The sequence below is a fragment of the Pterocles gutturalis genome, unplaced genomic scaffold, assembly GCF_000699245.1.
Source record: "Pterocles gutturalis isolate BGI_N339 unplaced genomic scaffold, ASM69924v1 scaffold10641, whole genome shotgun sequence".
Classification (NCBI taxonomy): domain Eukaryota; kingdom Metazoa; phylum Chordata; class Aves; order Pterocliformes; family Pteroclidae; genus Pterocles; species Pterocles gutturalis.
Window position 1 is genome coordinate 1 of NW_010105532.1, and position 11,889 is coordinate 11,889.

General features: G+C 40.5%; 1 protein-coding gene across 1 annotated transcript; it reads left to right on the forward strand.

The window, feature by feature from the left end:
* Positions 1 to 136: 136 nt before the first annotated feature.
* Positions 137 to 847, forward strand: TMEM215 (transmembrane protein 215). Its single transcript, XM_010087431.1, has one exon. It carries the CDS (start codon positions 137 to 139, stop codon positions 845 to 847), a length of 711 nt encoding a protein of 236 aa, XP_010085733.1.
* Positions 848 to 11,889: the final 11,042 nt, after the last annotated feature.

The following is an 11,889-nucleotide window of genomic DNA, read 5'->3' on the forward strand; positions in this document are numbered from 1 at the left end:
CGAGGGCTGCCGGCCGTCGGGGGCCTCTGCGCTTCACCTCCCGGGACACTTCAGCCGTTGACCGGGGAGCATCCACCCACCCTCACCCCGAGGGTCCGCGCCGGTGAAGGACAGCGGTCCCTTGCACGGCAGCAGGATGGCGCGGACCATGAGACCCGACGACATCAACCCCCGGACGGGGCTGGTGGGGGCCAGCGTCTTCCTGGTGTTTGGCTTCATGTTCACTGTGTCCGGCATCAAGGGAGAAACTCTGGGGGACATTCCGCTGCTGGCCATCGGGCCAGCCATCTGCCTGCCGGGCATTGCCGCCATCGCCCTCACAAGAAAGACCGATGGCTGCACCAAATGGCCCAAGAACAAGTGTCCATGCTGCAAGCAAGTCAAGGACCGGGATGTCATGGAGCTGCTGAGGACCCCCTCCGACCTGGAGTCTGGCAAGGGGAGTTGTGACGAGCTAGCCAAGAAAGCATACCAGAAGGACAGGAGAGCGCTGCGGGGTGAGGACTCTGTGTCCATCTGCACCACCACGACCACCACCACCATGGGAGAGTGCAAGAGCCTCATCAGAAAGGTGGAGCAGGAGGAGCTGCTGAGATACCTGGAGACCTGTTACCCAGAGATGCCGGGGAATGTGTTCGTGAGAGATGGCTCCACGTACAGTGCCTTGGAAAAGAGCTATTCTCCCACCGGGGACAGCGCTGCTTGCCCGGATATTGAAGACAACATTTTTGTGGCTCCTAAAGACAGTATCATTGTCTGCTCTTACAAGGAGAACAGCCCTTATGACAGATACTGTTGTTACATAAACCCTACTGGAGTCAACTCAGACCAGGAGACCATAGTGTGAAAGATGCATACTTTATATATATATATAATGTTTGTATACAAAAACTACAACTTCAACTTCTTGATAGGGGATAATATAGCTGACTGCACTGCATGGGACAATCCTGATACTATTACAATTTAACCTGGTATGTGACTGATACTCAAACCTTTTGTGCCTGAAATACTCTTTCTGTAAGTAAACAAGCATGTTTAAAGGTTAAAGAATTCAGTTCTTCATTTTGGGAAAAAGAAATTATGTTTTAATTTTCTTTTCTCCCTTTCCCTCTCTTTTCTTTTTCTGCTGCTTATTCTACCCAAGCCCACAGACACACGGGCAGGAGGGCAGCAGTGTCTGTCAGCTGAGATCAAGAGCTGAATTAAAACTCTGGAGCTGTGTGTAGGAAAAAATTAGGTTCTCTATGGCTGAAAGGGTCTTAGCTATAGTGTCACTTTGTTTTGGGAGAGATTGGGAGATGTCAGCATAGACTCCAACAGCTGGCTGATGTTGGGGAGTGTAGAAGTTATTTGTGACTCTTCCTACTTCTTCCTGGCAGGATTTTATTTCCTCTGCTTCAAGGAATTGATGTGCTGACCCCATGGGCTCTTCTGAAAGTCTCCTAGGAGCCAGACAGGCTTAGGGGAGTTTTCAAAGGCTAATCCATCATTAATAGCATGCAAGGTACAGGTTTTAGCTTAATTTCCCCACTGGTCTTGAGCTCACTGGAATGCTTCTAACACTTTTGGATTTTACAGGCATACTTGACAAGGAGATTACAACATGGTCATGACACAGTTCTTGCAGAGACTATGAGCAGATATCAGTGGACTCAGGTCTTAAAAATAGATTTCAGTACCTCTAAAGTCACTTAAGGAATAGACTTCTATGGGTTGTGTTCAGAGGTGGATCTGACTCATCTGAAAATGTAATTTTCATGTGCCTTTCCTAAAATGCCAGATATTTCTCTGTGGCTGATGAATGGTTACACTCCACTCAGGGGTCTCAAAGCCATGCTTTGCTGAGGGGAGGGAACAGAGGACGTGGCTGACAGATGTTTTTTGTTCATAGCTTATGGATACATAGCATGAGAAATAAGAAGTGAGTGATAAGGATTAACCATTCAAAATCTGAGCCTGCGTCTTACACACAGAAATGCAAATCCTGTCTATTCTGTCCAATAGTAAATTGCATGTTCCATGCTTTGTTTAAAGTCTTATCTGTCCTTTACTAAGTAGGTAACAGAGATGTATAATACAATGTGCATGCTAAGCAGCTACTCTAATAAGCTCTTAGGGTAACAGTTACTAAAGCACAGAGTTGTTTGCTAGCATCTCACAAAGTCCCAATTCCTATAATTAAACTCTCACAATTCCAAAATTTTCTCTGTGATAGAAAAATTAATAAGTGTTCTCACTTAGCTGTTTTTTGTCAACCACAATTTGTACTGGACAAATGTATGGAATAACCAGGGTAGGAAGGAAGAAAAACAGCCTTTGTTTTGTAGCAGCCCGAGATGTTGTGTAGAAAGTGGGAAGGAATTTTCCACTGAAGTGAGCCATTCTTCGCTGCCCATGGAATTGTTTGGAAAGTGAATGGAAACTTTATGCATCCACTAGTTTGTTTGTTTGTAAACTTATGTCAAATTGTTACAGACAACCAATCTCTGAATAGGTTTCCAGAAGGAGGAAATACAACTTTTTACATAAGATACTTTGTTTTCATTCAGACCAAACAAGATGTTTATACTCTGGCCAGTCTTTGGTGAGGCATCAGGATGCTATTAGGATAAATTACAAAAATACTAGCTAGCTTGAGTCAGGTAAAGCCTCTCAGTAGGTTGGTACAGGCAGATTTGCTGCTCTTGCATGCAGCAATAGTACTGTAGGAATAAATAAATATTTACACTCAGTACAGACCAAGTTCTATCCACTGAGCAAAGGAATTCCACAAAAACAGACCCTCTCCGTGACATGTTCAACTCCCACTTCCACATAAAAGCACTCTCTTGTCAGGCTGATTGTCTCCTGTGGGTTTAGTCACTGCAGGACCTTATTCTGCAATGTACAGAGCTGCTCTTTGATGGCACTGGGAAGTCTTATTTCATGACCTCTGTAGTCAACTGCTAAAATACTGCTGATGAACATGATGAGGAATAGGGTCTTTCATTACTGTCTGTTCCCAAGGAAAGCAGGTGAGGGTCTCAGCCTGTGACTGTGAGTGCGCTCAGGATCCCTGAAGATCAGACCCATCATGAGAAAACAGGCTGCCAGGTAGCTGCATACTGCCTTTGCCGGGGCTGTGAACAATCACTTGCCTTGCATAAAAGAGTAAAGCATCAGCCTGCTGGGAACCTAGATTTGTACAGCTCTGCAAATATATATAGGAAGAGGTCAATTTTTTCCATTTTGTCTAGGATTAGATGTTCTCTGTCAAAAGTTATATGGGGTTTTACAAGGCAAGACAGCAAACTCTAGTGGCAAATGGAATGGTAAATATATAACTTGAGATATAGCCACACAGATCGGAGTCATGTGCTTTATTCCATTCTTAGTGTAGAAAAAAGAGAATGTTTGTATTAAAGCAAAGTTTAACGGGAGTGAAAATTTCCCACAATATAGAAAGAGATATAAAAAAATATATGTTTAAAACATGGTATTTACAGGCAATGTCCTTCCTCCATTCATTTAGATAAGATATTTCATAACAAAATACAAGTTTAAGAAATATTTCTAGGCTAATCTACCATAATCCACTACAGTTTTTTATTGAGCATGTGGGAATTCGAAGTTAAAGAAATATATTAGCACTGCCTCTGAAATCTCTTTCTCTGTGATTTTTCCTTTCTTTTCTCCTGGTTAAGCGGAGAATTAAATGAAATTTGATTTATATGTCCATTTTAAAAATAATAATTTGACCATTTAAAAATACAAGATGGTTGGGTTTCTTGGGGTTTTTTGTGTTGTTATTTTTTTTTTGTGGGGTGGTTTTTGGTTTTTGTTGGGTTTTTTTGGGTTTTTTTGTTGTTGTTGTTGGTTTTTTTTTTTTTTTTTTAAATAAAGTGAGGTTTTTCATGTACTCTAGCTTTGCCAGTAGAAGTATACTGCTTATTTGATCAAAGATGGCATGACAGCAGCTTCAAGGTTTTTATGCAGATACCATGCCCAGGCCAGGGAATTACTGGGTCTTTATTTTCGGTCATCTCGTGGTCTCTTCTGATAGCAACTAGAACTTGTAGAACCGGTGCTGATCTTAGAACAAGCAGGAATAATCACGTTGCTGTTCATAGGCAGCTTCTAGTCCTGGGTCTAAAATTTAGCTTCAGAATGCCACAGCTTGGGCTGTGATTCCAAGCCATGACCTGGAGATGAGAGCTTCTTTCTGTCCTTGCTACCTTTAAAATACCTCTGGGTCAAAAATCCCACTTCTCTCCTCCATGCTGTTCTCCAAGCAGTGCACGCAGTTGTAGCAGAGCTCTGTTTGTTGGGCTAATGCCTGGTCTTATTGAAGTCTATGGCCACATATTGCTTGGTCCTACAGTATGGATGGCAGGGCATACATTAGTGTTTGAAGAAAAACAGTGACTTGGACATTCAGAGAAGGTTCCTAAGATATATAAAATTTATTTTTAGAATAGCATTGGTCATACTGCTACAGTGGAGTTTACATTCTTTTAAGAAACAATGTGATACACAAATCAGCTGTATGCAGGGCAATTTTGTGTTGCTTTGTCTGAATTTCTATTGTCATAAATAACATTTTTACAGTCATACTAGCTGATCATTGCAAAGCCTTTAACAGAAAATTGTGAGTTTTAATTGGTGTGCAGTTTGTTCCCCTAGAGCATGAAACAACAGCTGGTCCATTCTACCAAATGAGTGGGAGGTGAGCGTGCTCAGGATGTGTGTCCCTCGCACCAGCACTGTATTCTTGATCTGTGTTCTGCAGAAATCTAGTGCTCTTCCACAGGCAGTTCCTCCCCATCCGATACAACTTCTCTGCAGTCCTGGATCCAGTAACTATTTGGTACATTGTAATGAGCACAGTAACAGCCAGTATGATCTCCCTCAGCATTTCTGCTAGTACATACCAGACTGCGGAGTGAGCTCCTGCTCTTGACCAGGGTGGTAGAAGCTGAGCGTACATGATCCATCCTGTGTAAGCTGTTATGTTGAGACATCCCACTGAACTATCAGTTCTTACAGTACAGGCCTGGGATTTTGCATCTCTATTCACACCATTCACAGTGGAGGTGCTGTAGAGATGGGTTAGAGATGGGGACTGTCAGGCTTCAAAGGCACTTCCAGCCTGATTTTTGTGAGCATTTAGAGTCTGATCTATTTATATGCAGAGCACAAGCTGCGCTCAGAAGCTTGGATCTCAACACGTTGCCAGTAAAGCCATGTTGCTAAAGAATGCAATTCTGTCCTGGGAGATTTTCTGAGTCTTGAAAGGTTTCTGTGTAAGTTTCTGATATCAATCACGTTAAAACTCATAGAGGAGTTTCCTAATATGTAGACTAGAGGAGTTTTCTTGACACGTTCTTAACACACAGCATGAGGCATCAGCTGCAAAGCTGAGACAATTTCTACTCTGCAGCCAGTCTGAACATTAAATCCCTACTGAGAGCCCTACTTCCCTGGTACTATGGGCACTTTTATGTCTGCTCTTTAGAAACAACACAGAGAGCAGATCTAGAATTCACTTTTAATGCTCTCTGTCAACTTTCATCAGTAAGCATTACCTTAAGCTTATCAGTCCTCTCATTGGAGGAATTCCAGACCCTGTATATCTTTACCAGGTAACGAGATCCAGCTATCATTGGGTTTTAAATCGTGATTTATATTCTGCTTGTAACAGTTGCAGAGATTAGCCCTCACTATTCTATTGTCAGATGCATGCAGAAGTGTTTCTGCTTACTCTTTTTACTTACAAACGCTGCACCACGCATAGGTGTATATACATTACACATTTGTTTGCAAGAGCAGGTCACAGAATGCACGAGCATAGTAATATATTAATTTGAGATTTGCTTAGAGGACCCCTCTGTCTTTCCAACACCTCACCCAAATTTTCTGCCTCAAGGCTATTGTTGCAATTTAAAATTCCTTCCATCCTTTAGGAGAAAAGATTTTTTCTTAGAATAACTCCATTTTGGCTCTTTGAGGACACACAATTGTTCCAACAGGATACATAGAGTTTAAATGTCCCAGGACTGTGTTTCATTACAACCCCTGTGAAATCCTGGCTCTGTTACCAATCACAAACTGAAATTTTCCAGTGCTTTGCATTCAGCATTTCCCAAAACCACTGGGAAAAGCCTGGAACCCTGGCCTGTTCTGACAGATTCAGTACTAGTATTTTTTCAGCCTACAGTTTCATTACTTAGGGAGTGTAAAAGGGTTAAATACTTCAAAAATCTTGCTCTGTATTTTGTTCTAGTAAGGCAAGAACAGAAAAAGAGGTATTATTTATGAAAGCAAAAGAAATGAAGAAGGCATTACAGACAGTATTTCATTACTTTATTAGATTAACTGTGTTAAGTTCTGTTCACATGGCCAATATGTTTAGTGCATTCTTCCACATGTGTAGCTTCTTGTTGGTAGCTTACTGTGAGCAGGCTCCTCAGGTAGGGACAGAGAGTGTTTTTCTGCCTGGAGGAAAGATGCAAGAGCTACAGAAAAGAATTGGTACATAGCAGGGATCTCATGCCAGGAACACTGGTTTTCAGATCTCATCAAAACACTTATTTGCACACCATTGTATTTTACTAGGAAATGCAGTGATAATCATTAGCAATTATGCACCCTCATTAACTTAAGAATGCTGCTACAGTAGCTTTGTATTTGGCATTCACTGGCTAGGAAGTACCAATACTATTGGCAATGAAATCCAAGGCAAAGTTCACAAAGATGTAACAGTAAAATTTCATGTGGAGCTTCAAGGTCAAACTCAGTACTGTGTGAAAATGTTAAATCCAGCACTAGCAGTTATTTCCAAAAAGGATGCATATGTGCTTAAGATCTAGTGCAGTCGAAAGGTGAGGTACAAATACAGAGGGCAGGGTAGCTTGGTTCCCTGTCTGAACCAGAGGACTGTGGTTAGTATACTATGGGACACTAAATAACATTATGTCTACTCATGCATGCTCACTGGAAGGTTCCAGTCACTAGGGTTCCCACACAAACAAATTCTACAAAACCCACTCTGTCACATTTCAAACTGGTTGTTTTGTATCTCTACATCAGAAAGTACATTTTAGCAAATTTTAAATTAGGAGGAGAGGGAATTTTCCCCTATTTTCTTTGGAGAGACCATTGGATTGCAAATTATTTTATATTTGAATTCCAATTTAGAATGCAGTAATGTACAATCTAATGTTTTACACTGACTGGTATGAAGTAGAGGAAAATTCAGACAGGAATTAGGAGGACAGAGTACTCATTAACTGAAAAGCAGATGGTAGCCAGCTGGTGAATAATGAGAATAATCTTGCACAGCCTTGTCTTTTTACTGGTCTGAAAGGACAGCTCCAGAGAGACATTCTTTAAAAACCAAAGACTCTTACTATTGAGGTAAATTCAGATGGAAGGGCTATTAATAACTTCTGGGAGTCTGAGTGGGGTGGGAGAGAGAGATGTTATACATGATAGGGAAGCTGTTACCAATCTCTTCTTCAGACATAGATCTTCAAGAGACCGTGCATCCACTGACTGCACCATCAGGCACAACAGTCATACTAGGCCTTGCACTGTTTGCAAAAAACACCTGATTTTGTTCCACTTTTCTTTAAATAAATTAATTTTTCTAGTTTGACTGATTAGCTGTAGGAAGAAGCAGATAACTTTTCTGTTTACACAAAAAGAACCATGGAAATGGAAACCCTCTGCAGTATCAATAACAAGCTAAATAAAATATATTTGCTACCTAATCTAGGGGATAAAGACTAACTTTCTGGTGGCAAAGCATGGTCTTTTTTTCCAATGCCAATGGTTTGAATAAAATCTAGGAAGTTTTACATCTGGAAATACACTAACCATTTTTTTTTACTTGTTGGGATTTTTTAAAATATTGTGATTATTCAATCTATTCCTCAATATTCAAACTGAAACAATGTAGTGAAAGTTTATCAACCTAATTAAAGACTTTCATAAGTCAATTTTTGCAGTGTGATTTATTTATTGTACCTGCCTGCATCCTCACCTGTATATAGATGGAGTTGCAATAAACTGTAATCAAAATAAAATTTCCATAAAATCACCACATTACGAATACAGTATTAGTATCCTCTGCATTATTTTGCATGACCATAGACAATGAATGGGCACTTGGTGAAGAACTGAAGTGATCTATAAAGTGCATATCACCTTCAGTTCTTCTTCTCGATTATTACAATTGCTTTCCCATTTTCTGGTGAAGATATAATGTCCTAGGAAAGGAAGAACACATCACATCTTTATCTGTATAGAGTGCCATTTTAGAAAATAATTCTTGCTAGATAAGCTGACTAACTCCACATTTAAAGCATCTCATAGATGAGCACTGTGCTGGTTATCATGCTTCAGCTTTACCAGCTGGTAAATGCTTTTCTGCATTGCCAAAGGCATCAGGACTTTAGTCAGCAGCTACAGCATTAGGCACAACAATCTTCCTTGCTACATTTCCTGGGCAGTGAGAGATACCAGGAGCTACAACAGGGATCTCGGGAGTTCTGAATTTGCAGTAACATCAGTCACAAGTGCTGCCCCACATGAGGACATAGATATAGAGTGGTGAAAGGGGACAATGTTTTGGTTTGCAGATGCTATGAAGACCAAAGACTACCTGCCCTTGTATATTTCCGCGTGGAGCACCACGCTGTGTTCCCTTGGTGGGTTCCAAAACTGAGATGCTTGCAGAGTTCACACCCGAGGCAACAATTGTCAGAAATGTGGGTCTTCTACTGGGTATTGATTTACACTAACCTCTCCCACTACAGTTACATTTATAGCCAGACATGTTTTACATATATATGAATATATAATTCTCTCTATATTATATATATATTCTTATGCATACATATGCCTTTGTGGTCACAATAATACAGAAAAATATGATCTCTGCAGCTATGCCATCCCCAGGAGGTAAAAGTATGGCACATCTCACAAGCTTTATGCTGCAACCACTTTTGCTGAATTTGCTGTATCATACAATCTCAAATGATCGCTCCATTGTATCTAACTTTTAGGAAAACTCTGTGTCACCACATAGAACTCATGTTCCTGAAACTTGCCTATTGCTTTGGTAGTTGACAATGAAATATGTCTGTAGCCATTGACTACATCTGTCAAAATGCCCAAGATAAATACTTGCCAGTTGACTGAAGACACGTCAGTTTGCAGCTGTACCATTCATTACCCTGTACTTCCATCTTCTAGAGGAAGAATGGTCATATCACAGTCATTAGACAAACTGAGATTAATAAGGATTACTGCTTGAAGTCTCAGGAGAGATAACACATATTCGACGGTCCTTAGAAAATAACTTAGTTCTCATTCTGGAGATGCTTAGTTCAAGGAGAGGATCAGGAGATAACAACAAAACACAGAGGCAGGCTGACACCGGTGTTCTTCAAGCTGTACCTCTTTTGGAGATAACCACCAGACTCTAAGCCTCTTGAAGACAGTAAGAGCCTCTCTCCTACCTTCAGCAGAATTTGAATACTACCCAAGGACATGTCAGTGGTGAAGGCTGTCATCACTAATTTCTATTTAAAAGACTTTAAACTCAGAAGACACTAATTTTAAAGCTTTTAATTCTAAAAACAACACTAAAATAAAGCAAAAGAGTTGAAACTGAAGTACTGCTACAGAAGAACATATAACAAAGCATATGCTTTCACATTCACATTTCATAAAAACCCCTATAATATGCACCTTTCTAATAAAAATGTAAAAAATGCCAACTTGTTAAAAGAATAATGTAACTATATTACATATCATGCAGCCCCATAATAGAGAGTTTCACAATATCTAGGTAGCATTTGGATAAAGGAAATAGTTCTATTAAAGGACATCTCTGGGCTCTGGATAACTGAAAGGTTTATTTAGCTAAGATTACAAAAAAGGTGGCTGTACTGTACCATGTACTAATATGAAATCCAAAAATAGAGAAAGGAATCTTTTAAGTTTATGAAAAAATGTGAAACCAATTAAAAATCTTAATTTTAAAAAATTTGTCTGGACTCTGTTGGGATCTCATGTGACAGGATCAGCTATGTGTATGTCCCTTGCTGAAATTTGGTCCCATCCAAGTGGCACTATTCCGACAGTCTTCTGAGACAGAATTTCACTCAGAATGTTCTATATTTTTCTGTGTATTAAACAAGTCTTCCATAATTCAGAAGGATTTAGCTTTCTACCACTATCAGACATCTCTGAAAAATCTAACATTACCAACTGTATTTACTTCCCACAGAAGCTGAAGAAGGACTGTAGTGTGACTCTCCTGTTACTATCACACAGCACATATTCAGCATGAAAAGTATGTTAGCTACGTGAGAACACGGAAAACCAGTCAGTTGCTTGTTTAAGCTAAACAAATTTATACCAGAAAAATTGCATCTCCATGTGTGTTTTTCTACTTCTGCCCGGGACTGGTGACAGACTGGAGGGTAAGGGAGCAGAATAAAGAGGACTAAATGGTGCTGTGTCACTCATAGTCCTTCCTTTTCACCTCCTTTGGCCAGCCCAGTGCTGTGACTGTTGGCACCCTTCCTTTCTCTGTTTCACATATCTAATTCTGTTTGTCTGTTTGTTAACCTGTTCAACTGGAACTGGCTAAACTCTTCAAAATAGGTTAACCCTGAAAGGTAATTTATTGCCATAAATAAAACCCTAAAAAGTATAAACAGGGTCCACTGTGCATATGCTTTGTCTTTAAAGAAAGTCAACACCAGCAATGCTTACAGAACCATGCTCATAGAATCATAGAATGGCTAGAGTTGAAAAGGACCTTAAAGATCATCTAGTTCCACCCCTCCTGCCATGGGCAGGTAAACCTTTCACTAGACCAGGTTGCTCAAAGCCTCATCCAGCCTGGCCTTGAACACCTCCAGGGATGGGGCATCCACAAATTCCCTGGGCAACCTGTTCCAGTGTCTCACCATCCTCACAGTGAAAAATGACTCAACAGATGACTCCACGTGCAGTTGCAGATCTCTCTTTACAGGAAATTCTTGCTCAGGAATGACCTTTTCTAAACTGTGTCCTAAATTATACAGTGACTCACAAGGCTGCCTGATTTCACAGTCAGACAGCTAGCCAGCAATAGTAGGTTCACAGCCACTTCAGTCAAAGCACCTCCATAATATAAGCTAATGTTAAGAGCAGTTTTTCAGGGAAATCCCAGAGCAATCAAAGACAAAAGCAGCTGTAATAGACTCTCTTCTGTTTAACAACAATATGCGATGTCTTTCATTTCTCTCCCAAGATTTTCAGATCTTTGGACCAAGATAGCAGGCACCACTAAGAGTTGATTCTGTGAAATATTCTGGACTTCATTCTTAATTCTTCTTTCTATGCTCCAGGCAATGGAGATGAAATGGAAGCAGGAGCATAAATTCTCATTTCAGTGTGTACCCACTATGATTGCACTGCTTCATCATGCTCTTTCAATGAGCCTTGCTTTCTAACACAATACACATCTCATTTTTCCCTTTCACAGCACAAAACCAATCACACCCACAAGGTTTATCATACCACTAAACAGCAACAACACACTGTCTCCTCCTTTCCTGTGGGAGCAGCTTATAGGCTGGGATGTCCAGCCACCTGGTTTTAAAGTGATGGAGGCTGCTGGCAGGGAATTACCCAGCAAAACCAAATCAACAAGTAACAGTGGGAACTGTGTTCTTCCCTAGCAGCTGGTGGGCCAGTATTATGTATCATTCTTCAAAATGAGTTTTTGCTTTTTTGTATTTTTCTGCTACTGGTGGGAGAAAGATACTTGTGAATAAAGTCTGAGCTAATACATCCACAAGGACAAAGGGGCATACTATCTCTTTTCTTACTTTCTAATTCAGCAGG